Genomic DNA, 27,667 nt, shown 5'->3' with positions numbered 1-27,667 from the left:
AGTAACTTGGTTTTGCAGGTCACATGCAGCCATTTACTAATAGTGTTAATAAAGTGATGTAGCTCTGTAGGGTGAGCCGCGACTCATGACACAGGCAGCATCGGCAACATAAGGGGGGGGGGGGATAGAGAAATAAGAGGAGTCATAGAAAGATGGGGGTTATAGAGAAATAAGAGATACAAGCGTGGAAATACAGAGATCGCACACCCACAGGGCAGTAACTTTGGTCAAACAAATAATTAGCTCATGCTCACGATTGCATGGGGGGGTCTGATCACAATCCCCAGTCACGGTGCGCTCCGAGGGGCCACAAAATGCAAAAAGCATGTGCAGCCACTCACCTTTCTATGGAGAGCGGAGTCTGAGGGGCACTCAGTCCCGCTCCCTTATACACCCGGACGAGTGCTACGCCCGTATTCTGTACCAAACCAAAACATGGCCATGTGTATGATACATAAGAGTGGGGGCACCTGTATGAGGCCTGTAATGTAAGTGGCAGCACAGTGTGCCAAGTCTGGAGTGCAGTTCATCCTCGTCTAGGAGGTCATTAGATATCGGACAGATAGGTGCCAAACAGGAAGTTGTGGTTTATTTTTCTAGACACATTCCAAGGGAGAACTTCCTGCTTCATATTATCCAAGCACCAGCTATCCAGGTAGGAAAGAAGGACATGGGAGGAAGGACTGATGCCAGTCTTTCCTCCTCCGTTGGCTCGGGCTTGGATCTGATGAAGATGGTAGTTGTCCTTGGAAACTGATAATCCCTATCAAGAAAAATAAACCTTTGTGTGAGTCAGAGATTATGTCAGACCACTCAACAGCCTAAGTTAAGATAACAGTAAATATGGGGCAGCGGTGGTCTGCAAAGCCAAGGCAGAAAGGAATTACATCTGCGTTTTTGTGTAAAAAAAAAAAAAAAATTCCCATACAATCCCTTTAAAACTGCAATTTCAACCCATAACAACATGAAGCGTTCTCAAGGTGACAACGCCGGAGGACATTCACCTGTATATCCTCCAGAAGCTTCTGCTTTCTACGCTGGATGTTCTCCAATTCCTCCCTCTCTTGAGGCGTCAAGTCGCTGGGCACTAGAGGAAAAAACAAGTGATCAGAGTTTATTTACATGTATCATCCAATAATATCAGCTGTGTGCATGACTAGGTTGGCTATTAAAGGTAACAAGTCCTTTAAAAGAAATAACCCTCATAACTTCCGCTGTAGATGACAGGTCTCCTGATTCATGGCTATGCTCAACCTGAACGACCGGCACAAGTGTTGTGACCTCCCCATCACCGGGGAATCTCATCTGTAATATCTACACTGGTCTAGTATGTAATATCAGGGTATGCTGAATATGGACACATTGGGGGAGACTTATTGTTTTGCTGGGCATTTTTTGGTGTCAAAATGTTGCATAGAGGGTTTTTTTGTGACTTTTTATTGCTAAAAAGTCGCACAGGACTATTTCGGCCCCTACACGATACCGGCGTAAACATAGAACTACCGCTAGTCAGATTTATGACTTCAAATTTTCTTTTAAAAAGTCACCAAAAAGAAAAAGTAGATCATAAGATCATTTATTAAAGGGCTAAAGCCATCTTAAAAGACATCTACCACCAGGATGAAGGATTGTAAGCCAAGCACACTGACATACTGGTGTGTGCCACCTCTAGTTCGGAGAGGTTCTTCTTTTATCTTCTTATTCCCTGTTTGTTTTTTGTTTTTTTAAAAAAGGTTTTTAAAATGATGCAAACGAGCCTAAGGAGCTCAAGGCTCCATAGGCTTTAATGGAACCTGGAGCAGTTTTAGTTACACTCTCCTCAATGTAAACACAACATGTAAGTGCACCCTAAAATAAAACCCTAATGTAGGTGTGAACAATTCCACAACAATTCAGTTTTTGTGGTAAATTTTGACTTCCTTGTTGAGCTCAATGGGGAAAATCTGGAACAAAACTACAACATCTGCAAAGAGTTTGTATGTTCTCTCCGTGTTTGTGTGGGTTTCCTCCGGGTCCTCCGGTTTCCTCCCACACTCCAAGTAGTTTGATTAGATTGTGAGCTCCATTGGGGACAGGGACTGATCTGGTAATCTCTGTGTGCACTATACAAATAAAGGAATTATTATTATTATAACAATAAAATTGGGATGTTATGGATCGGAAAATCCACAGCACAGGTCAGTTCTTGCACTGAAAGTTTTTGTTGTATGTGGGCTGTGAGGTCTGCTCACTTTGCTACTCTCAGGATTTCACATAAAACCTCTGGATTATTTTAGCAAATTTTAAAAGAAAGGCGCACTACGCTGTGTTATTGTCCCTGACTATAAGCCATATACATTGACAATTGACAATCCTTGTCTGGTAATGTAGAAATCTATGCCTGGAATCAATAGAAGCAGCAGATATACTAGAAAGTTGCACAACTATTATATTACAGAGATAAAAATGTATCTACACAGAACTGTAAACCCTCTATTCCCTCCGTCACCACCCATAAGGATTAAGCAACTACGGGATCAATGACCTTTCATATGTAAAGAAAAGTGCGCCCTAGGGCATGACTTACATATTTCTATAAGCCACAACCTGCAGGATCATCCCTGGACTAAAAAAAAAAAAAAAGTAAAAACTACTAAAAACTGACCAATCAAAAAGTTGCCTTTGAGTATCAAGTTAAAGGAAATCTACCACCGGGCTACACGAGATTTAACCACATACCCTTACTGGTAGGGCTACTGTCCCAGAGTCCGAGAAATACCTTTTTTCGGACAAAAAAATAAAAAAAATTCAACTTTTAAAATGTGCTAATTAGCGTTGGACGCTTTGGCAGAGGCGGTCTGCAGTTACTAATTATGCACGCCTACTAATTATGCATGCCAACTGATTATGCATGGCTAATTATGCACGCCTACTAATTATGCACGCCTACTGCCTGTTAACCTAGCCACCACCCACTCCCACCCCCTTTCACCCAGCTCTCGGGAAGTCTCGTCAATGCAAGCGCTTGTATCTGCTCGCAGACGAGCGTTCACACTTGTATTTGAGCAGTGCTGCCCATGTTACTGTAAAAACCCCTTTAAAAAATCTCAGAGGAAATATCGCGGTGGCTTCAGGCCCCATGGAAAATTACAAACTAATATGTAACCAACATTGTATTATCGGAGATAATGATTGTCGACTTCCGTCCTTTTATAGGATCATTATAAGAATATTCGATTATTAACGGTAAACAATGACGTTACCGTGGTGATAAGATTGCGCACTGGACATAACCTTTATTACGAGGATGTTTATGGGAGTGGCGCGGCTCTAATGTGCAGAAATGAAAGCAGAGAAGGGAAGTCAGGAAGAAGTAACTAATACAAGACGTCCTCAGTGATCCTCTCCTCTGATGTAAGAAGGACTCGTTATTATTTAGCAATAGGGTTATTATCTCTCAGGATGAGGACAATGGTCATACATAATAAGCGTATTATGAAGACTCGCTACTTACGTCCATCCTTCTTAATTCTGATTCCTTTTTAATCCACAAGGCAGTCCCCGAATTACGTAAAAGATAGGTTCCTTGGGTTTGTTCTTAAGTTGAATTTGTATGCAAGTCGGAACTGTATATTTTATAATTGTAGTTCCAGACAAAAAAATGTGGACAGTGACAATTGTCACAACCAGTCTAAGGCCACAAGCAACTGTGTTCCAACAAACTAGCTCCATGTGCGGGCCAGATTTACCAGACGGAACACAGAACCACTGAACCGACACGCAGAGTTTAGTTCAGTAGTTCTAGGTTTGGTCCAGTAAATCTGACACGCATATGGAGCTAATTTGTTGGAACACACTTGCTTGTGGGCAACCGGCCATAACCTATACCAGATGGGACTTATTTTGATAAATCTGGCCAAGTAAAGGACCATCTGTGCACTACCTCATAGTTTGATAGTTTTACTTAATCTCCTCCAGTGTGTGTGAAACTACCCTTAGGCTGGGCCTGGAGTGTACTTGCCATAGGTTTGCCGTAACAAAGTTGCAGGAGCCTAATATACTATAACAGTAGATGAGATTTAGGCCTATTGCCTGTGAGTAGTTCCAATGTGACTAATTTGCCTAAACCTGTATCATTTACTTGTTGAAATGTCAGGGCCAGGACGGAACTCGGCCAGGACGGAACTCGGCCAGGACGGAACTCGGCCAGGACGGAACTCGGCCAGGACGGAACTCGGCCAGGACGGAACTCGGCCAGGACGGAACTCGGCCAGGACGGAACTCGGCCAGGACGGAACTCGGCCAGGACGGAACTCGGCCAGGACGGAACTCGGCCAGGACGGAACTCGGCCAGGACGGAACTCGGCCCAGTTTTGATCTCTGAGCGTTTTGGTCGGACGCTCTGACAAGTACACCTCACATATGATGCGTCAGACTCGCTCGTGGGCAATAGTCCTTGTATGTACCCCCCAAAAAAAGTAACCTGTCATGCAGGCTTTTAAGGTGTTACATGTCAATTTATTCTGCAGGATATTTCATTGTGGCTTTTACCATCTACATTGTAATAGTGCAATGGCACCAGAAAACCCATACCAAAATGAAGAACTCTATGCAAATAAGCCTGAGGGGCTCCAGGCTCCATTGGTGTTAATGGAGCCTGGGGCCCTCCTGGCTCATTTGCATAGAGTCTTTCATCCTGGTGGTAGATGTCCTTTAAATCTGGAGCTGGAGTAACACTTTATGGATGAATTGCGTTTTGAAACGTAATTCACTTGGAATGGTGATCGTTACTGATCGCGTGAATCGCATTTTCTGGTTACGACTGAATTATTTATGTTTCGGAGCGCAATTTAAAGAGACTGTGTGAACGATGAAGAGCAAAGGACACTCAAAAGAAGGGAGGGTTATCAGAAGCGTCAGAGCAAAACTGTTCTAGTTGTTCATGGAAACCAATCAGAGCTCAGCTCTCATTTTATAAACTATTTGGGATAAGCAGCAGATGATCATTGGACACATACCAGCCGTGTCAACTGGGTCGTGAACTTTACAAGACTATGTCAAATTAACAGTAAATGGCATCTAGGATGGGAAAATTACTCAAACTGCTGACGCTAATTGATTTTATCATATGACACAGGAAGTGTTGAAAACAAGCTATTAAAATAAAACATTTTGACCAGAAGTACAATGACCTCGTTTCATCACATTTTGCCATCAAAATATGCTGAAAATTTTTTAATGGAAGATAACAGAAAAAAAAAAAAGTCATTTCAGCAGAGGCCGTTTCCCACCCAGTAAGAATCCGGGAGCATCTTTTCTTAGGACTGTGATTTTCCGTTCCGCTCTTATTCTGCGTACAAAATTATGAGTAGTTGGCCAAGTGGGTGTTACCAGTTGTGGGTCTTCATACAACAATGTATCAATAAGGACCAATCACAGCTGTCAGAATCAAACTGGGCCTCCATACACAACATTATATGATAACACCTATTTGGCAAATTACTCAACAATTCTTTAAAGGAATAGCAACGGAACAGAAACAACATCAAGTTGTAAGGTTGTAGTCAGATGACCTACAATTCATATTTCAATGGGGTAAAAGTATTTAAGATATCAGTTTGGATCTTTAATAGTTCTCTACTTAAGAAAGAAGCTTCTGCTAGTTGTCCTTCAGCCTACCAGTGGACGGCGAGGCTTCTGCTAGTTGTCCTTCAGCCTACCAGTGGACGGCGAGGCTTCTGCTAGTTGTCCTTCAGCCTACCAGTGGACGGCGAGGCTTCTGCTAGTTGTCCTTCAGCCTACCAGTGGACGGCGAGGCTTCTGCTAGTTGTCCTTCAGCCTACCAGTGGACGGCGAGGCTTCTGCTAGTTGTCCTTCAGCCTACCAGTGGACGGCGAGGCTTCTGCTAGTTGTCCTTCAGCCTACCAGTGGACGGCGAGGCTTCTGCTAGTTGTCCTTCAGCCTACCAGTGGACGGCGAGGCTTCTGCTAGTTGTCCTTCAGCCTACCAGTGGACGGCGAGGCTTCTGCTAGTTGTCCTTCAGCCTACCAGTGGACGGCGAGGCTTCTGCTAGTTGTCCTTCAGCCTACCAGTGGACGGCGAGGCTTCTGCTAGTTGTCCTTCAGCCTACCAGTGGACGGCGAGGCTTCTGCTAGTTGTCCTTCAGCCTACCAGTGGACGGCGAGGCTTCTGCTAGTTGTCCTTCAGCCTACCAGTGGACGGCGAGGCTTCTGCTAGTTGTCCTTCAGCCTACCAGTGGACGGCGAGGCTTCTGCTAGTTGTCCTTCAGCCTACCAGTGGACGGCGAGGCTTCTGCTAGTTGTCCTTCAGCCTACCAGTGGACGGCGAGGCTTCTGCTAGTTGTCCTTCAGCCTACCAGTGGACGGCGAGGCTTCTGCTAGTTGTCCTTCAGCCTACCAGTGGACGGCGAGGCTTCTGCTAGTTGTCCTTCAGCCTACCAGTGGACGGCGAGGCTTCTGCTAGTTGTCCTTCAGCCTACCAGTGGACGGCGAGGCTTCTGCTAGTTGTCCTTCAGCCTACCAGTGGACGGCGAGGCTTCTGCTAGTTGTCCTTCAGCCTACCAGTGGACGGCGAGGCTTCTGCTAGTTGTCCTTCAGCCTACCAGTGGACGGCGAGGCTTCTGCTAGTTGTCCTTCAGCCTACCAGTGGACGGCGAGGCTTCTGCTAGTTGTCCTTCAGCCTACCAGTGGACGGCGAGGCTTCTGCTAGTTGTCCTTCAGCCTACCAGTGGACGGCGAGGCTTCTGCTAGTTGTCCTTCAGCCTACCAGTGGACGGCGAGGCTTCTGCTAGTTGTCCTTCAGCCTACCAGTGGACGGCGAGGCTTCTGCTAGTTGTCCTTCAGCCTACCAGTGGACGGCGAGGCTTCTGCTAGATGTCCTTCAGCCTACCAGTGGACGGTGAGGCTTCTGCTAGTTGTCCTTCAGCCTACCAGTGGACGGTGAGGCTTCTGCTAGTTGTCCTTCAGCCTACCAGTGGACGGCGAGGCTTCTGCTAGTTGTCCTTCAGCCTACCAGTGGACGGCGAGGCTTCTGCTAGTTGTCCTTCAGCCTACCAGTGGACGGCGAGGCTTCTGCTAGATGTCCTTCAGCCTACCAGTGGACGGCGAGGCTTCTGCTAGATGTCTTTTGCTTACAATGACACTTCAACTCAGGGACACATGGTCTCACTCTTCAAAGAATGGGAGCATTAATGTTTGATGTGTAAGTGCCCATGCACCATCTTAAAGCCACGTTGAGCTGAATTTGTTCAGCACAGCCCCCTCAGTCACAGGAGATAATTATGCTATGACTCTAGTGAGGGGAGACCATGTGACCCCCAAGTTGGGCCAGCAGTCTATGACAGTGAAAAGGCACTGCATCCTGGTCCTTCAGACCATATCTCAAAATCGTAGCAACCAGGAAGGGGGAAATAAAATGAAATAAAATCACTCAGCACTGAAGACCTGCAGTTATGTTCCCTGGATAACCCCTTCAATTATTACACCCAAAAAGATTTCAGTTCTACAATGAGCCGCACATAAAAAAAATATAGAGAGAGAGAGAGAGAGAAATTGGTTACTTCAACAGAGGATAATAACGCACCTGAACCTAAGGGTACAGAACAACCTGAAAACTCCCAAGCGATTATTAGAGGTTTTACCTCCACCGCCCTTGAAAACAAGTACAGACGCATCCAATAATAGAGAGCAGACAATCCTCTTCTACAAAACAGTCAGGAGAAAACACAATGGACCTTGGATGATAAGTGAGCCCACTCTAAGCCAAGTTCAATAACTAACATACCGTATATGCTAGAGCACAAGTAGACCAAGTATAAGCCGATGTACCTAATTTTAACACAAAAAAACTGGGAAAACCTATTGACTCGAGTATAAGCCGAGGGTGGGAAATGCATTGGTCACAGCCCACCAGTATATAGCCAGCCCCCTGTAGTATATAGCCTGTCCACCCCAGTATATATGTAGTATATATAGCCTGCATCCCCAGAATATATGTAGTATATAGCCTGCCCCCCCCCCCCCAGTATATAGCTCGTCCGGCACACAGAATGACGCTTGCCAACGTCATCGTTTGTGAGCTGCTAGCATTGTGAGGGAACCCTGAGAGGAGCGGAAGAACCCGAAGGACCCGAGGAGGCACCGGAGCATCGGAAGCAGAAGAGGACCTACGGGGGATGTTGGAAAGGTGAGTACAGTCTTTTTTATAGACTCGAGTTTATATGCTAACTTTTTTTTACGCAAGGATTATTTCCACTCCATAAGCTTTGTCAAAAAACAGCCACAGGAAGTTTGCCACGATTTTAATGCTAGTCAGTGATGAACACTTCTCTCGCTCCAATTCATTTTAGGAAATTTTAGATCCAGACGGAAAATAAAGAAAGTCAATGTGAAAAATTCAACCTATCAATGCATTTCAATTGATCTGATCTAACGTAGCCACTGCCATCACATTGGTAACTCATTTTTCACTGGATGGAGATGTTGTCCAGGCTCCGTACCCAATATTCTCACTTTCTTAAAAGGATGCTCACATAGCTTCTACATAAAAAAAAAAAAAAAACATATAGGGGGTCATTTACTAAGGGCCCGATTTTCCCGACGTGTTGCCCGAATATTTCCGATTTGCGCCGATTTCCCCTGAATTGCCCTGGGATTTTGGCGCACGTGATCGGATTGTGGCGCATCAGCGCTGGCATGCACGCAACGGAAATCGGGGGGCGCAGCCGAACGAAAACCCGACGGATTCGGAAAAACCACCGCATTTAAAACAAAAAAATCTGTTGCGGACCTTGCACTTACCTTTACTCAGCCGAGCCGGTGAACTCCAACGCGCGCTTTTCAGCGCAGCAGCGCCACCTGGTGGACGGCGGAGGAACTACCTTAATAAATCCCAGCCGGACCCAAATCCAGCGCAGAGAACGCGCCGCTGGATCGCGAATGGACTGGGTAAGTAAATCTGCCCCATAGTGTCAAGAACGTGCTGCATCGGGCAATTCACAGAAGAAAGGAGGTCCAGGAGTTCCTCATAAATGAAAGTCATAAAGTATATATTATTATTATTATTATTATGTATCCATTAGCAGAATAATAAAAAGTTTATGTAAAGCTGGAGCTCACGTGTTTTGGACAGTTTGGTCCTTACTCACTGCTTATAACGTGACTGCTCTGCCACTCACAGGGTGCAACAGTGACCCGCCATGGTCTCTACAAGATTGTTCTTCTACAGGAGTACAGAGTACAGCTATTGCAAGAAACCACTATGGGTGGCGGCACACGTGGCGTTTTGAACCCGTTTTTAAGCAGTCGGTTAAAAAAAAAAAATGCATGCATTTTTACAGTTTTTGTCCATTTTTATCAATTATCAATTAAGCTAATTGGCAAAAACTGTCAAAAACAGATGCGTTTTGAAAAAATTGCATGCGTTTTTTAACGGACTGCTTACAAACGGGTTCAAAACGCCACGTGTGCCACCACCCGACAAGTTTAGTATTTGTTTGATAATAGAGAGTGACCAGACCAGAAGTGGACGGAGGTGATGATGTCAAGAACTTTGCGCAAGTTATACTATATATGCGCCGATCCCAGGTTTAAAGCATAATCATTGAAGTGTAACATACCGAGACATCACTACTTCCAGTACATTGGTACCAGAAGCATCAAACACATGAAAACCCTTTGTTGTTTTCCCAAAAGAGGAGAACTGATTGATTGTCTTCTATGGAGGCACCATATAGTGCCATCCATAGTACTACTACAGTGCCCTACATACAGGCTTCAAGGAACCGTCATTAGGATATTAAAGGGGATGTCAGAGTCAAGTAAGAGGAGAAGACAGCAGTGACCTCTTCAATGAACTTATCCTACCACCTCCCAATACTGCTGATAAAGACGTCAGGTTCTGCAGAAATGTGGCAACATTTGATATGTAGGAGCTTTACCACAAAAGCAGAAGTGTGATGACACAAGTACGAGTATTTTGCAATTCTAAAAAAAAAAAAAAAAAAAAAATTCTATTTAAAGGACATCTGCCAAACAGGATGAAGGATAGTAAACCAAGCATGCTGACATACTGGTGTGTGCCCCCTCTAGCAGAATCTGTTCTTCTATTAGCTTCTTATGCCCCAGGCTCTGGGGTCCATAGGTGTCAATTGAGCCTGGAGCCCCTCAGGCTCATTTGCATAATTTGTAAAGCCTTTTTTTTTTTTCTTTAAAACAAGGGCATAAGAAACCAGTATGTAAGTGTGCTTGGTTTACAATCCTTCATCCTGGTGGTAGGTGTCCTTTAAGCCAAATCCACAAGTGCGTTGTCACATCTGGATTTCTATCCCAAATGCTGGACAACAAAAACTCACAATGGATATCGCTGCATAATAATAAAACCCATTGGGATACACTGTGGCTGGGATGAAATCTGGGACAGATATAAAGCAATGACGGAAAATTTGCTGCAAAATTGTGGGTTTTTTGTTCATATACTTGTTAATTCAACGGATAGCACACGGACAAATGCATTTCAATGGGCTCATGCACACGTAGTATCCAAAGCCCCGTGTCTGAACAGACTGCTCAAGCCTTAAAATTAAGAACAGGCCCTGGCAGCCTTTTCTACCGTTATCAGATCTCACACGTTGAAGACACACATGCCACAACCTACAGACCACAGATCCATTACTTGCAGCCTCATAAAGCAAATTCTGGTGTTCAGGTAGAGTAACACTGCATATTGTATGCGAAAGAATAGTTGCCATAACCTAATAGGAAATCTAAGATCAAAATCCATCCTGATAAACCAGGGACATTACTCATAGATCCAGGCACCGTGACTGTGGTATCTGCTTATATTTGTTATCCATGGCCTCCTTCCTTCTAAAATCAACTTTTTAAATGATGATAATGAGCTTCACAGGCTGTTACACTGTGCAGGAGCCCTTCCACGCCACAACTGTGTGAGGTTACATCAGGCAGAGAGACAGTGTACAGGCTGTGAAGCTGCAGTATGGAGAAGCTCTGATATCACCCCCTAGAGCCCTTAAGGTTCATTAACATAATTTTAAAAGTGGCTTTTAGAAAGAAGGAGACCATGGATAACACATATAAGAAGATGCCACAGTTACAGTGCCTGGATCTGAGTGGCCATGTTTAATCATGATGGATGTTGATGGAAGATTTCCTTTAGGCTATATTCACACACATACACATGTGCCTGCCAAAGCGTAGCACGGCGGGCACACGCTGCTGCCTGGGAGAGGGGGAGGTGGTGAGCGCTGCTCACCCCCGCCCCTCTCCATAGAGACAGATGGTTCACCGACCCGTTTTTCGGGGAAAGATAGCCACTAGAAAGATAGGACGTGTCCTATGAAACGGTACGGTGCCACACCGTACCGCTCCATGTGACGCCATGCGCCCATTGTCGGCGTATGGGGGGACGTATATAATCGCTAAAAGTGTAGGGCGAGAGGGTCAAAATATGCGATAGATGTGCAGAAACTGACACAGGTCAGTTAACTTTAACATAATGGCAAACATTTGATAGCCTGTTAAAAAACATGAACTTAAAAAAAAAGTTATATCAGTTTGCGGCACTGTAAAAAAAAATAAAAAATAGAAACTGCATTTTTGGGTTTTCCTACAAATGCCATTAGTGAAACCACCCTCTTAGACACGTAATTTATCCACATTGTGTGCGTTAGACTTGTTTAGTACTAGAACCCAAACATTTACAGAACACAGAGAGGCTTTTTGTTTTTTTGATTTTTACTGTAGGGCATGGAGAGCAGCCAAAGATGTTCCTATAGGTCACGCAGGAAATTTTTTAACGACTTCGAAAACGACTGATATATCTGTTCCAAAGCATATGGGGGGGGAGGGGGCTGGGGAGCTGGTCGGTAAAAAGAAGAAAAAATAAAATAAAATCACTGCATCACTTACTTGCATGTAAACCATCACAAGACCACCACAAAAGTCCACTATAGGGTCCTACATAACAACAAAAGCAATTTCACTCTTCCATACATTTTCTCATCTCATTATTGGCCATTTTTACGATCGTTTTTTGATTCTATACACTCCAGACTGCATTATTTTATTATACAGGCCGTCCCCTACTTAAGGACACCCAACTTACAGACAACCCATAGTTACAGACAGACCCCTCTGACCTCTGGTGACCTCTCTGGATGTTACTATAGTCCCAGACTGCAATGATCAGCTGTAAGGTGTCTGTAATGAAGCTTTATTGATAATCCTTGGTCCCATTACAGCCAAAAAAATATGTTTAAACTCCAATTGTCATTAGGGTGAAAAATTTTTTGTCTGAATCTACAATTATAAAATATACAGTTTCGACTTACATACAGATTCAACTTAAGAACAAACCTCCGGACCCTATTTTGCCAATCCGGCAAAATGTCCTGGTCGTGAAACCGAACCCCTAATCAGGATGTCGGGGCGGCTCACCTCTAAATATCATGTTTTTGCTACAGATTTTTGGTCGATTTTTACAAAATGAGCCCTAAAATGTAAATCTCCCCCACTTTGGTGATAACGGGTATCAAACAACCGTGGTTTCGCTGTCGCATAGAACTGCATGTCCCAACGCGATGACATTCTTCATCGTCAGCATCAAAGTCGTCGTTAGACGTCATGTCGAAACATTACATTGCGTTTCCATGTCTTTATACATAACCAGCCATAGCCTACGAAGGGTTACACACCTACAGCGAACAATCAGACGCCACATTTATGCAAAACAAACTCTGTGGGCAGATATCACTACAAATCATCGAAATATTTAACACCGGGCATAAAAATTGAAGCAAAGCCTTCAAGACGACAATTTTACATAAAAAAAAAACACCACAGAGAAAGAAATCAAATAAAAAACTACAAGTGACACAAGTTTTTGTTACTTTTGACATAAAAAAAAAAAAAAACAGAAAAGACAAATATTTCAAAAAGTTTCGATAACAGTTTTCGATCACCGGATACGGAATGACGTAATTTATCGTCCATATGTATTAATATTTCCATATGGTCTGAGGTTTGGATATATGAGGTCATAGACATATAGAATGGGATATGTACAGGTAACATACCTCCATATAAGGTCTCTATCACCCCAAAAAAACAAACTCACCATCTGTATTGAGCACCATCTTGCCGGCTGCGGCTCCTGTAGACAGTGCGTCTCCTGAGCGTCTTCACCACAGAACAAGGTGCCACCTAGGACTTTGTGTACTGACAGATGCAAGTCCCAGCACGGCGAGTAGGCGGGGGCCGGGCGTACACGTCACCCTGAGGGGGGAGGGTAAAGCTGTCACACCCTGATCCCTGTCACAGTCGCTGCCTTAACCCCTGCCATTCTGGAGCTAGCCCGTGACGTAGCGGGAGCGGGGCGGGGCCTCTCTGTCACACCTGAGCGCGGAGTATATAAGGCACAGTGAAGGCGCGATGTTCTCTCAGACGTGACGCGCGCCGCCCCGGATTCGCACGACCGTAAATTTTTTTAGGCGGGAAATGAGTTGTGACAGGAAAGCTTGAGTCTGTGACAGAAATGATAGTGCAGGCGAGAGATATTTAGTCAGAGCTACACCCACACTGCGGTGAGAGACATCCTTCCTGTACATAGAGATATATGTACTGTGCTGTGAGGAAACTGCGATAAAAAAACGCTTGGACCTATATTATATTGAATAGAATTGGGGTGTTGTGCAGTTAATACGGAAAATATATACGCCTAGTTGCGTTATTTGAGGGTGCGGCGCAAATGGAGGCTTAGGCGGCCCGTAAGGTGTCGCTTTCCCATATGAGAAGACTAGGACTATAATCCATTTAAAAAAAAATATTTCGGTATGCAGCCTTGTCAGGAACAACTCCAATTCTTTATTTAGGCAAGTTATAAAATTCCGTACCAAGTCATCTTTGCCAATGTACTGCCCATTCTTAGTCCACACATTATAGTCGGAGACTCCGCACGGACTTATCACTGGGGCGCATCAGCTTCGAGTTACGGCACGGTATGCGCCCACGACGAAGATTGTCATATACGCGAAATGTCGTAAATCTTAAAAATTAAGTCTTAAGGGTATCTTTACGCGGTGATTGTCGCATCCACTTTAGGAGCTCCTGGGCTTGTATGATAAATGTAGCTTGAGGTCACCGTTTAATAGTCAAGAGGCCAAGTTTCATTTTGTCTTCGTCAAGGTGTGGAATGCTTGGTATTTCTTAAAGTATGTAGAAAAACACAACAGAATGTGACGTTCTATACTGTCAGCCGCCACCGAAAAAAAATAAACAAAGGTGTGCATTTTTTGCATTGTAGACAGTGCCCAACGTATGACTATCTACATTGGGCATGACCTACTACTAGTCTGACAAAAGTGGTGTGGCCTTGTACACCAAGAAAAATCGGTGTGATAAAAATTATGCTGACACGACAGAATTGTGTCCTAATTTTCTAGCAACAGACACTTATTTGCATCTTGTGGAGTATAAGATTATCTAGTCTAACTCTGCACTATCTTACCTTATGATACTTTTTTATAAGTCTCCCAAATCCTTTGTTTTGATACCTTGAAAGGCAGCTCCTTAACACCATGCACAACTTGTTCAGGAACGACAGAAACTCGAATTGCCACCCGATGGAAAGTTACGGGGTGTTGCACAAAATTTGCCATAAAAGACCCAAACCTCCGCTGGTATTAACATTAGCACAAAGCAATGGCATGCAAGCCATACATCACCAAGCACATTGCTAAGTCTTGAAGTAAACAAGCTGATACTGTTCTCTATTCTCCTCTAATTGGCTGTCTGATGTATGAGTCTGGATTTGGCATATGCCACCTGCCTGCATTGGGTCATTGGCATGGCTGGGCAAATCTGGTATAAAAGAACTTGACTGGCCACAGACAGTCCTGACTTCAAAACCATCAGACACATTTGAGAATGAAGGTTGTGAACCAGTCACTGGGGCTTATTAACTAAGGGTCCACGGTTGCAATTTTGTCTGATTTTCAGTCGTTTTTGGGATTTGTGCCTCTGTAACAGCTATTTAACTGGGGATTGCGTCGCACGGGATCAGATTGTGGTGCGGCTGTGCTGGCTTTCGTGCAACAGAAATCGAGGGGTGTGCCGTCGGACGATCCGACTGATTCGGACTGACCTCGGGATTTAACTTTTAAATTGTGTTGCAAGACAATGCACTTACATGCACCAGGAAGAAGAAGGTGAACTCCGGGGACCTGAGCGGGGAAGCGACACATCGGGCGCACGATCGTAGTGAATCGCGGCACAGTGCATTCCGGTCGAACAATGCACTTTTGGGAAACGCGTCAGCACAGGTAAGTAAATGTGCCCCACTGTGTGTACTCATAAATGCCCTTCAGGATACAACGGCCAATATTCCCATAAATACCATTCAAAATCTTCTAGAATGCAATTTCCCAAAAAGTTAAACGCTTGTTATATTACTCGAAACCTAACCTAAATATAAGCTACATTTTGAGAATCATATCCACACCATCAGTACCCATGCTTTGTATATCAAGCATCATAAATGTCACTTCTTAATTTGCAGCCTTTAATGAACTGCGTCTTTAAACAATTTTTTTTTCTTGGTCCGAAAAACACCTATGAAACCAGTTCTATAAAGTTTTCTAGGCCTTTCTATGTATATGCCAAAATGTGGTGTATTTTGGTATATATTGAATATATCAGTAATGTAAGTACAGTATGTAAGAGTGCATACTGTTTGTTCTACGTTGTAGATCTTTGGAGAAAGAAAAATGCTGCATGGTTGATCTGGGTAACGTGTATTACAGTAAAACCACCTGCCTAATATTCTGTAGGTCGTCCTCAGCATACGTAAACCAGTCTGACCTGTTGAGATGTGGATTCCTCAAGACTGTCTGGATTTTGTGGTACCCTGGTGTTACCAGAAGATCCTTTAAAGAGAACCCGTCATGCAAAATATCCCCCCTAAACTAAATATATTTTCATAAACTGCCATTAGAGAGCATTGCCTCTATCCCTTCATTGTCCCTCTACATGCCTGTAAACCTAAGCAATGAGGTCCTAAAGCTGTATGCAAATGACCTGTGAAATGTCCAATGAAGCATTAGCATATTCAAGCTGTCCATCTTATTCATGAGTGGGAGGCACAGCCACACCCCCAGTGCTTGACTGACAGTCTGTATAATGATGTGAGGCTGTATAATGATGTGCTTCCTGGTGCTGGTGGCCACGCCCCCTGCAGCCTGTGTGTGTGTTTAGGAGAGATACAACAGCTCCAGGCAGCCATGTTACAGCAGAACATGTCAGATTCATGTGTAGCTGATGTCTGTGTCTCTCACCTGTATATTAGGAGGATGCAGCATGTCAGCAGATGCAGCACACACTAACTATACATTACTATACAGTACACACAGACATGAGCAGGGGGAGGAGAGGGGAGGGGGAACAGGAGTGACATCACTGCCTCTGACCATGTGACCAGCCTCATTTACATGATAAAGAATAGATGATTTTACAATGAATAATGTATGAAATAACTAGATAAAGGCTGGGATGGGATCCTTGTGAGCTGCTCCAACAGGTAGAGGTGACAGGACAAGTGACACAGACCTGATGACAGGTGTCCTTTAAGTCCTGTAAATTATGAGGTGGGTCCTTCATAGATTAGACTTGTGTTGTCAGGACATCCTACAATTGCTCATTTGGAGTGATTTTTGGGGAATGAACTCCTCACCTCGAATGCTTTGTCATGCTTTACGAACAATTCTTCAATGACGTTCGCAGTTTGGAAGGACATGTTGACCTATAGAAAGAGGTCACTGATGTGAGGAAATATGTTTGCCATAAAGTATGTACAGGCAGTCCCCGGGTTACATACAAGATAGGGACTGTAGGTTTGTTCTTAAGTTGAATTTGTATGTAAGTCGAAACTGTATATTTTATCATTGTAGTTCCCGACAATTTTTTTTTTTGCCCCAGTGACAATTGGAGTTTCAAATTTTTTTGCTGTAATAGGACCAAGAATTATCAATAAAGCTTCATTGCAGACAATTTTAAGCTGATTATTGCAATCTGGGACTATTTTAAAGCATCCAGAGAGCTTCACCAGAGGTCACAGTGGGCAGAGGGGTCCGTCTGTAACTATGGGTTGTCTGTAAGTCGGGTGTCCTTAAGTAGGGGACCGCCTGTATTTGGTTTGCATCATTTTTGTGACATGCCAAATGTAAATCACCCGAGACGATTCATGTGTGCAGTTTGTTTTCATCCATGAAAGTAGGCACACAGCCATGAACAGAGAATGGTATCTACTCAACTCCTCCAACCGATCCAGGAGTAATTTGGTGATGAACAATGCCTTTCCAAACATGGCAGAGCACCATTTCACACGACATTATTGATAACTAAGTGGCTCGGATTTGGACCAGAAACTGATATCCAAAATGTCAATCTGGATTGCAGAAGTCATTTTTAAACAATCAGTGTCAACTCTGTAAATTTTGAGTATTTTGAATATGTAAGGGGATGTGAGAAACATCTGTCTCAAAAGCAGAAGCAGCAAACGTGGCGAAAACCAAAATGTATGTGTGTCGCTTTTGAAACTTTTCAGCCGAAACCATTTTTCACTACCGGCCTTAAAAAATCCCATAACTTTTTTTTACTTTGTCTGTGCTCTAAGCTGTGTGAGGGATACTTTTCAGTATAAGAAATATTATTTCCTAGTGTCAGTAGCCGTGTACTGGGAAGCTGCGTCATGCAGGGGGGATTTTACAATGTTGCACTCTCAAGATCTAACTCCATTTTCTGTGTAGTGGCTGGTCCATGTTACTGCAGTTTAGATGCCATTACAGTAAGTAGACGATGAGCTGCAATTATACAGCTATGGCTGCATTTACACTGACGTATGCCCGCACTGCTACGGCCGGGTGGGCATCCATCCGGCGCCATGCAAAGGAATAGGGGTGACTCCTCCCCTCACTGTAGTAATGTATTGGGTACGGGTCATAACACGGGGAAAGATAGGACATGTGTAGGGAGTGGGGTACGGTGCCTCAGGTGTGCAGCACCGTATCGCTCCGTGCAGCCATTGCCATATGTCCCCCATACGTTAGTGTGAATGCAGCCAAACCCAGTACAAAGAATCAGACCCTGTAGGGATGCCCTAGTGCAGTGATGGCGAACCTTTTACAGACAGAGTGCCCAAGCTACAACTAAAATCGACTTATTTACCGTAAAGTGCCAACATGGCATTTTAAGGAGTAACTTATTGCTCCCTGTTCTTCCTCAATTTTCAATCGTATCAACCCCTTGAGGCCACCAATACAGTTGAAAGAAGGGCAAATGCAGACTCTCATTGTAGCTTCATTTTAGGATCTCTCTGTAGGGGGAGAATGGTGGGTCCAGCAGGATTGACCTCCAAAGACATTGCAGTTCTGTCAACAGCCTCTCACTTTTCCCGCAGTTAAACAGCCAATGAAATGTCACTTTAAAACAGTATCTCTTAAGTTGCCTGGGACTGCAGGTGGATTTGGTCCTATTTGGTTAACTCTGTCCTGGGGCGATGGTCTGAGTGCCCACAGAAATGGCTCTGAGTGCCACCTATGGCACCGTGCCATAGGTTCGCAACCACTGCCCTAGTGTCACAATTCGTATAGTAACATCCCAGTTGACAATTTTACACTAAATAGAAGTTTTTACACAAAAATAAGAGCTGGTAAGTTTTTAAAAACAATGTCTGCAGCAGCCGAGATGTGTATAATGTTTAACTAACACTTCAATTATTGGAGGAACCTCTTTATAGAGAGAGGAAGCAATACTTGTCAGTCAACTCGTTGCTGGCAAAGTCGAATGAACTTCCTGCAATAGTGATCTGTAACAGATAAGAGAAATATGCCTTTCCCACATTGCACTACTCGTCTCTGTGTAGGGGATCAGTCACTTAGATAAAATATGGACAGTGTGGCAGCCGTCGGGACTACAGATTCAATACAATACAATGCAACTTTATTGATCCCACAGGGAAATTGCTTTGTGCAAGTGCTCCGAGCATGAAATGACTTTTAGTAGTATTAACACATGTAAGAAGTAAGGAAAATTCTGTTACCTTCTGGTGCCAATCGATTTAGGGATAAAGGAGTTGCGAAAACTCTGACGGTTCAGCTGGGGGTAACGATCAGTGATTGTACTTAGTTGTTTGGCAAACATTGTCAACATGGGGTTGTGAATTGTTTCCTGTAATTGATGCAAATTTGCGTTGGTACAGGCAGTCCCCGGGTTACATACAAGATAGGGTCTGTAGGTGTGTTCTTAAGTTGAATTTGTATGTAAGTCGGAACTGTATATTTTATCATTGTAATCCCAGCCAGAACTTTTTTGGTCTCTGTGACTATTGGATTTTAAAAATGTTGGGTTGTCATAAGAACCAGGATTAACACTAAAGCTTCATTACAGACACATGTGATAACTGTTACAGCTGTTTATTGTAGCCTAGGACTAAAGTACAATAAATTACCAATATCCAGTGGTCCGTTTGTAACTAGGGGTCGTATGTAAGTCGAGTGTTCTTAAGTAGGGGACTGCCTGTATCTATCTTGCCAGATTGACCCAAACTGACCTAGAGGTAAAACCGACAGTGCTCTATTCGCACTGTATCCTGCATGGTCTTCTAGAGTCATAAATCACTATGATTATTGGAGTCCTGGGGCATTCAGATGCCCATACTGAAATGATATGGAAATGATATGCATATTATGACCACAAATCCTATCCCATCCTAGAATATTCCTGTCCATGTGTCATGCAATCAGTTATATCTACTTACAAGGATTGTTGAAATCAAAAATAACAGAGTATCAGATTATCATGATAAATAGGTAATACTGATGCCGTAGTTCAGAGATAATTAATCCAGGGATACAAATGTTATAATAAGGGGGAAAAAAATCTGGTTCACCAGAATACCAGAGAAACCTGCGGTGGGCTCAGGCTCTAACATCATACTGGACACCATAGACATAGTAGAAGACAAACTAATGTGAGGGTTATTATGGTTTATTTTCTAGGGGATAATGATGGGTGGGCTCCAAAGCTATTTTATCTGGTGGGTCTACCCCAGTACGACACGGCTTACTTGACATAAAGTTGTATAAATCGAAAATTAAAAAGCTAAGCTATAACTTACTTCTTAGAAGCTGCACACATTGCAGTTAGGTTGGAAGAACTCCGACTGCTCTCTACATTCCTCTTCTTTCCGTACCAATTACTGCAGAGCCCGGCAAACAACCCGGGACAATTGCTATTTGCTTTTCACATTACTTTAACAATCTCTGCAGTTCAGCAGAACATTTAATTCCCCGCATGTTATTTCTGAGAACGAGGAAGTACAAAATATTAATGAATAAACATTTTCATTTCTCAAACACTTATATTATTTTGTGCTGTCATTTCAGATTTATATTGTTATACAAGTGATCTGGGATTTCAAGGTCATCCATGATGACAATCCAAGGGGCCCCTTTACCCAGGGGTGATCTTTCCTGCTGCCTGAGGTGAGCTATAAAACGGCACCCCCTCCAGAAGTAATACATCAGGGTATTATTTTTACTAAGTGGGTTCTCCATACAGTGTCTCATACCCATGCGGACATCAGTTGTGAAGTGATACTATATTTAGGTGTCAGGTCCTGCTTTATAGCCCCAATCTTGCTGCCGGTGGGGCTGCCTGAGGCAAGGGGCTCAACTTGCCTCGTGTATGGTGCACTCCTGCCTTTACTGAAGTATGAAGTACCTAAACCTTCATATAATTGACCAAAGCCCTACAAAGCTTTCAGTTCTGATCTATCCTAAGAAAAGGCTATCATAAGCATACTAGATTCCATAACATGTATCAAGCTAATTTCTTGGGTGGGGCTCCACCATGTGGGCTGTGGAGTCAGAGTTGTGATAAAATAGGCCGTGTCCAACGTATATGTATGTTCTATTGCTGATCTAAGGATTTAGGTCACGGTTGAATTTATTGGTCCGAGGGCAGCAGTGCATCACTCAACTTTAAGGGACTGGACCTGTAACCAGCACCCTAGAGGCACCAACAACCACAGTATAGCAAAGCACACACAACACAGCAATAAATACTACTTCAAAAACCAAATACTGCAGGCAATAGTAGTGAAGACCCCAGAGCAGACAATGATAATAATAGAAAGAGTAGACAATATTAATAATCAAGACCCCACAGCAGACTAAGAATACTGAAGACACTCAGAGCAGATAAAATGAATCATAGCAGGGTATGTTTTTTATATATCCTCCCTATTCCCCAGGTCCTAGGCATTTTCCAGATAAAGAGGGAAAACTCCTTTAATTCTTGTAGCTGTACAATGCTAAATAAAATAAAGTGTAACACAAAAAAAAACATTACAAAAGTTACTCAAACAAAATAACAAAAATTTCATTAGGAATTTAATTTTTTAGCTTGAGACAGGCTCCCCTAGCTTATGCTTTGCTTGATTATAAAAGTGCCTTTGTCAGAATTCTGAACCATTTCAGTTCTTGATATAAGTTTATTTCACATTACCAGCGTGTGATAAGTCCCAGGGTGTGGGGGAAGGGGGTCATCTGCAGTAAGAGGTAAGTTGTTTAACCTCTGGGGGGCCCATAAAAGAAAATTACCCAGTCCAGATAACCCTTATTAAGACAGAGAGACCAACCCGAAATGGGCCAAAATCAGGAGGTGTCGTAGTACAATGAGTGGTGTATATCAGGGGCGTAACTACAGCTATAGCAGCTGCTATGGGGCCCACAGTGTCAGGGGGCCCCCGTCATCTTTCCTGACATGCTAAAGAGTGGAGGATGTGCACCATTATATACATATTATGCAGCACATTGTACAGCATAACATGTATATAACATATATGTGATGTATATATGCTCTAGATGTGTGTATAAATGTGTGATTGTAACTTGCATGTGTGAGTATACAAATATGAACATTTCTTTAGTGAGAAGGGGGGCCCCATGCAGGAGCCTGCTATGGGGCCCTGCTTCTCCTAGTTACGCCACTGGTGTATATTGTGATGTGTGTATTAAGGTTACTGTAGTTTATACGAGTTCTGTTTTTTAGGTTGTTTAGGTTTAAACAGTCTCATATTTTGGGTGTTGAGTTTCACAGCGGAGAGAAGCAGAGAAGATCCGAGAATGGGTGGAGTAGAGAGTCTGGCATCAGGAGATTACACAGAGCCAAGATGTTATGTGTAACTTTTACTTATTTGGAGGATTTTGAATGATATTTTCTGGGTGATCTGTAACCAATGAACTGTCCAGAAGAGAGAGAGAAGTAGAGGGGTAGATCCAGACAGGGCAGACAGAGGAGAAGGTTGTCACAATCAGATTTGATGAACTCACATACAATCACTCAGGTTGACTCATAAGTGAGGCAGACGCCGGAAACCTTTGCAGGCATGAAGGAGGGGTAAGACCGAGTTCACACAGCCATGTTCAAGTTAGGAAAATTGGGGGTCATTTACTAAGGGTCCGAATCGCGGTTTTACGGAGGGGTTACCCGAATTTTTCTGTTTTGCGCCGATTTTACCTAAATTGCCCCAGGTTTTTGGCGCACCCGAACGGATTGTGGCACATCGGAGGTCACGTGACGGAAATTGGGGGCGTGGCCGAACGAAAACCCGCCGGATTCGGAAAAACCGCCGCAATTTAAAAAAAATTGTCGCTGGACACGCGCTTACCTTCACCCAGCAATGGATCGTGAACTCCGGCGGACCTCAGCGCAGCAGCGACACCTGGTGGACATCGGAGGAACTGCCTTAGTGAATCGCCGGAAGACCTGAATCCACCGCAGAGAAAGCGCCGCTGGATCGCGAATGGACCGGGTAAGTAAATCTGCCCCATTGTCTGCATTTAGACTACAACCTCAGCCTGGTAGAATTGAACAGTGGGGCAGATTTATAGTGTGCAGATTGTCAGACAATCTGTGACACAAACATATTTTGGAGACACACGTTCGCTGTTATTTCAGCGTCCCCCATGTATTTCTATGGACTCATACACACAGCTGTGGTTTCCCACAACTACTGAAGCCACAAAACTCTGAGGGTCCTGTGTCTAGGAGTCTATTCTGTCATCTGCAAGTGAGCACATTTCACGTGCCACTATCACACGGGCTGCAACCACCCCACGGGCCATTTGTTTGCGGCTCGTAAAATGAATATTTATTACAGCGCCTGATGCAGAATGATAAATCTGTCTAGTCTAACTTTCCATGGTACATAGTGTCCTATCTACAGGCAGCATGTTATAGAGCAGGAGGAGCTGAGCAGATTGTACATAGTGTCCTATCTGCAGGCAGAATGTTATAGAGCAGGAGGAGCTGAGCAGATTGTACATAGTGGGGCAGATTTACTTACCCGGTCCATTCGCGATCCAGCGGCGCGTTCTCTGCGGTGGATTCGGGTCCGGCCAGGATTCATTAAGGCAGTTCCTCCGACGTCCACCAGCTGGCGCTGCTGCGCTGAAGAGCATCGGAGCGCACTGAAGTACACCAGCCTATTCCTAGTGAAGGTAAGTGCAAGCTCCGCAACATTTTTTTTTGTTTTAAATGCGGCGGTTTTTCCGAATCCGTCGGGTTTTTGTTCGGCCACGCCCCCCGATTTCCGTTGCCTGCATTCCAGCGCCGATGCGCCACAATCCGATCGTGTGCGCCAAAATCCCGGGCCAATTCAAGGGAAATCGGCGCAAATTGGAAATATTCGGGTAACACTTCGGGAAAATGCGAATCGGGCCCTTAGTAAATGACCCCCCGTGTCTTATCTGCAGTTAGCATGTTATAGAGCAGGAGGAGCTGAGCAGATTGTACATAGTGTCCCATCTACAGGTAGCATGTTATAGAGCAGGAGGAGCTAAGCAGATTGTACATAGTGTCCCATCTACAGGCAGCATGTTATAGAGCAGGAGGAGCTGAGCAGATTGTAGATAGTGTCCTATCTGCAGGCAGCATGTTATAGAGCAGGAGGAGCTGAGCAGATTGTACATAGTGTCCCATCTACAGGTAGCATGTTATAGAGCAGGAGGAGCTGAGCAGATTGTACATAGTGTCCCATCTACAGGTAGCATGTTATAGAGCAGGAGGAGCTGAGCAGATTGTACATAGTGTCCCATCTACAGGCAGCATGTTATCAGGGTGGGTCTCTGCTGTATTACACAGCTTTACACTGATATTTTGCCAACTTAAAAAGCAAAGAAAAAACCACCACCACTGCATAGACTTGAATATTTATTAGTATTTTTACATATGGTCTGTGTCTTACAGTATGTACAGTACATAAGATGCATCATAGGAAATGATAGGTCTACCTGATCACATGTGCCGTACAAAATAGATGCAGAAAACACATTGCAGACATGAGAAAATCTCCCTTTGATGAATAAAGGGGAATATTAGATTTGTTCATTCATTCTTCAAAATAAAAAAAAAACTTAGTGGTTCTCACGGTAAAGTTGAATAGGAAAGACACAATTAGACTAAATCATCTGAACGTGTTGTTCTGTACACAACGGGGGAGATTTAGCATCAAGTTTCTGAGATAAAACTGTTCTATTTGCCCATGGAAACCAATCAGAGCTCAGCTTTCATTTTATAAACAGCTGTGGGAAAGCTGAGCTCCGATTGGCTGACATGGGCAACTAGAACTGTTGTGCTCTAAGAGACTTATGATAAATCTCCCCCATTATGTATTTAAATTAAAAAAAAAACTATTAAAATACGGCCACTGTATTCAGCAAGCCTTGGCCAACTCTTCAGAGATATGAAAACTGGACCAAGCCCTCCCCTGAATGCACCTTGGGGGTGGGCACATCTAGACATCCAGTACGTGATCTACAGCACCACTTATAATATTTTCTATGTGCAGAATATAAATTATTTCATTTTATCCCTCCACTAAACTAAAAAAAAAAAAAAATCTTCCCCAGACTTTATACTATAAGCACCAAGCCTTAAAATAGTTCATCAATATGAGAACTGTGGGGGTCGTAGACAATGCAAAGGAGCTAAAGTACAATTCATGGGCACACTACCGGTACCAGCGCCACCACCACTCATCAAATCGGTCATATCACCAACAATCTCATACGACTACCGATCCTACGGATTAAAGTCTCGGAAAATCTCATGGGTCTGGATATTTTGTTCAATGCCGACACTCTTAGTCGTGGCCGGTGGCCCCAAGTTGGAATAGTAGAACCTGACTGGCACACAACACCCTCGTCAGTAGAGAAGATGATCAAAGCTGGAAGATGAGCACAAATGTTAGTGACATTTTTCTCGATTTTTTTTTCTTTTTTTACTCGATTTTATAGAATAGGCAACTAATACATAAGATGTTTTGGCGAAATCTTGCTCGACGGGACCATAAATGAAGACATGCTCATCTCACCGATTCCTCTGCTGCTCAGCCAATCAGTGGCTGAGGTGGGTCAATGATCTGGCCAGTGATTGGCAGTGATTTCTTGTGTGTCTAGAGAGATCAGGAGTAGGGATGAGCGGAATAGTGATGGAAAGTCCGGCTCTTCTTAGGGAGCTGGCTCTTTAGGCTCATCTCACTAAAAAGAGCCGGCTAAAAACAGTCACCCTTCTCCACCCTACTTTTAATTAGATTTTTCAGAGGGTCAAAAGGGGTGTGGTTACATGATTATGGGAGGAGTTAAGTAAGCTATAGGCTCACTACGAGGAGCCGACTCCCGTTGTTCACATGAAAGAGCTGGCTCGTTCGTGAGCGACATCACTAGGGCAAAGAAGCGAACACTGAACCCAAACACGTTCCCCGACAGGTAACACCCCAAATCATGGGCGTTTACTCAGTAAATTCCTCTGGTATGGGCACCACCATTTTCCTGAGGATTGTCAACCCTCTGGAAAATGGAAAGGGGGCAAGTCGAAGCCAAACTTCTTGCCAAAATCCAGGTTCGGGACCCAGACCAGCAATGTTCAGCAAGGACCCGAGTAAGTCTGAGTCGGTTCCGCTCATCACTAATCAGGATCAGTGAGGATGCAGGGAGTATCAGAACCAGTGGGGCAGGGAGATCAATGATGCAAGGACTCATTAATGGTTTATTTTACGGAAATTTATCAGACAGAATACCCTTATAAATTGCAACCAGGGCAGGTCATACGCACATGAGGTGAATGCAGTTATGGGACGTCCATTGACAACGATCGGGTACATTGGATTCCAACATGCCCGATCCTTGCGCTCTACTGCTATAAGGAGAGGACGATGTCACTTATATGCAAACTGGTTATGAGCTGGGGTCATCCACGTCGGCTCCTTTTCCTTTAAAACCAAGCAAAATTTCACTTTTTTACAGTAAAATGCAAATAATAGGAAGGAACTGCACAAAACAGGTAGACATTCAGGAGCAAAACCCTGATCTTCACACCTCACACACATCTCATCCATCAGGGGAACCTCTGGGAATATACAGAATATTTCTCACTCTTCAACAGCCGATCTCGTCTACATTTATTATCATCAGACCAAAGTTAACAATTTTAACTTTTCGATTTTTGCATAATCTTCTATTAATATTTGCATTTTAATTATGTACATTTGCCTTAAAAGGAAGCAAAATACTTCCCGAAACACATCCGGTATTCGCTTACATTATATATTACACTGAAATGCAGTGTAGCAACGAATCAAAAACATTGTATAGAAAATAAAATTATTTAGGCTGGGGGGGGGGGGGGGGGGGGTTGTGTCACATGAGAAGGGTCCGACGGGGGTTGTCCAGTGGCGAAACGACAAGATTTTAAAAATTTCAGCATAGTGAAAGTGATTTCTGCCCCCGAAAAACACTTTTGGGCATTTTTGAGTGGCAGGGTGTCTCTACAGTGGAGATTTGGCTACAAACTAGCCCTCCCTCAGCTAAAAAAAGGGCGGCCTCATAGAAGGCAACTTGATAGGGTGACCACCAGTGGTGGACCTTCTGGAAACACTGGTGATCATCAGGTCTTGCAAAGCAACACACCTTGACAATGAGAAATGCAGCATTACGTGGAACCCATTGAGACTCGTAGGTGCTCAGATATCAGGTCCGATCAAGTTGTTGCCCTAATAAGGAATACGGGCAGGGTTTGTTACGAGTCAGTCGCGTAAAACGTTTGAAAGCCATTGCTACAGATCGCTGGACTAGAGGATACAGAGCAACTTGTGAAAATGGATTTCTAGTAGACGAGTGTCAAAACAATAAAGTTATTGAAGAAAGTAGAATTACAAACCAAATTAAAAAAAAATAATAAATATGTTAAGCCACCAAACTATTAAAATATAATTTGTAAAATAAATCGGAGGATAATGGACAGGTCTTATAATCCTGTCCTGAGAATGGGGTAATGAGCTACAACTATTAGGACTGAAATGAAACTGGGAAAGGTTTGATGCTGCTCCTTTAAAAATACTCACGGGAACGGGCTCGGGCCTGCTATCTTTTCGAGTGTTTGGGTATCTACTCGACCGAATGCAGCGGTGGTCAGCGCCGCAATCTTTTAGCCTGTTTGTTTTATGCACTCCATGTAACCGGACAAATAATTTGGGAACCAGTAATCCTCCTTTTGGACTGCAGACCGTGTCCAGATATCCAACATTGATAAAC

At 43.7% G+C, this 27,667-nt stretch overlaps 1 protein-coding gene and 1 long non-coding RNA gene across 3 annotated transcripts in view; one reads left to right on the top strand and one right to left on the bottom strand.

The window, feature by feature from the left end:
• Positions 1-20,316, bottom strand: part of CYTH1 (cytohesin 1) — a 36,393-nt gene extending 16,077 nt beyond the window's left edge. The window contains exons 1-2 of one of the 2 annotated variants that reach the window (XM_072112355.1): positions 20,188-20,316; positions 1,005-1,087 (exon numbers count right to left, since the gene is read on the bottom strand). In XM_072112355.1, coding sequence (XP_071968456.1) covers positions 1,005-1,087; position 20,188 — 84 coding nt within the window. In that variant the 5' untranslated portion in view covers positions 20,189-20,316. Of the gene's footprint in view, positions 1-1,004; positions 1,088-13,134; positions 13,398-20,187 lie in introns of those variants that run through there. The other variant, XM_072112354.1, reaches the window with a different exon arrangement.
• LOC140064979 (uncharacterized) overlaps positions 13,311-27,667 on the top strand; it is a 69,104-nt gene continuing 54,747 nt past the window's right edge. Inside the window, exons 1-2 of the long non-coding RNA XR_011847838.1 lie at positions 13,311-13,600; positions 20,456-20,554. This is a non-coding gene — a long non-coding RNA (uncharacterized lncRNA). The remainder of the gene's footprint in view (positions 13,601-20,455; positions 20,555-27,667) is intronic.

The sequence above is a fragment of the Engystomops pustulosus genome, chromosome 6 (genome assembly GCF_040894005.1).
Source record: "Engystomops pustulosus chromosome 6, aEngPut4.maternal, whole genome shotgun sequence".
NCBI lineage: Eukaryota > Metazoa > Chordata > Amphibia > Anura > Leptodactylidae > Engystomops > Engystomops pustulosus.
This window is presented reverse-complemented; position numbering and strand designations above follow the sequence as displayed.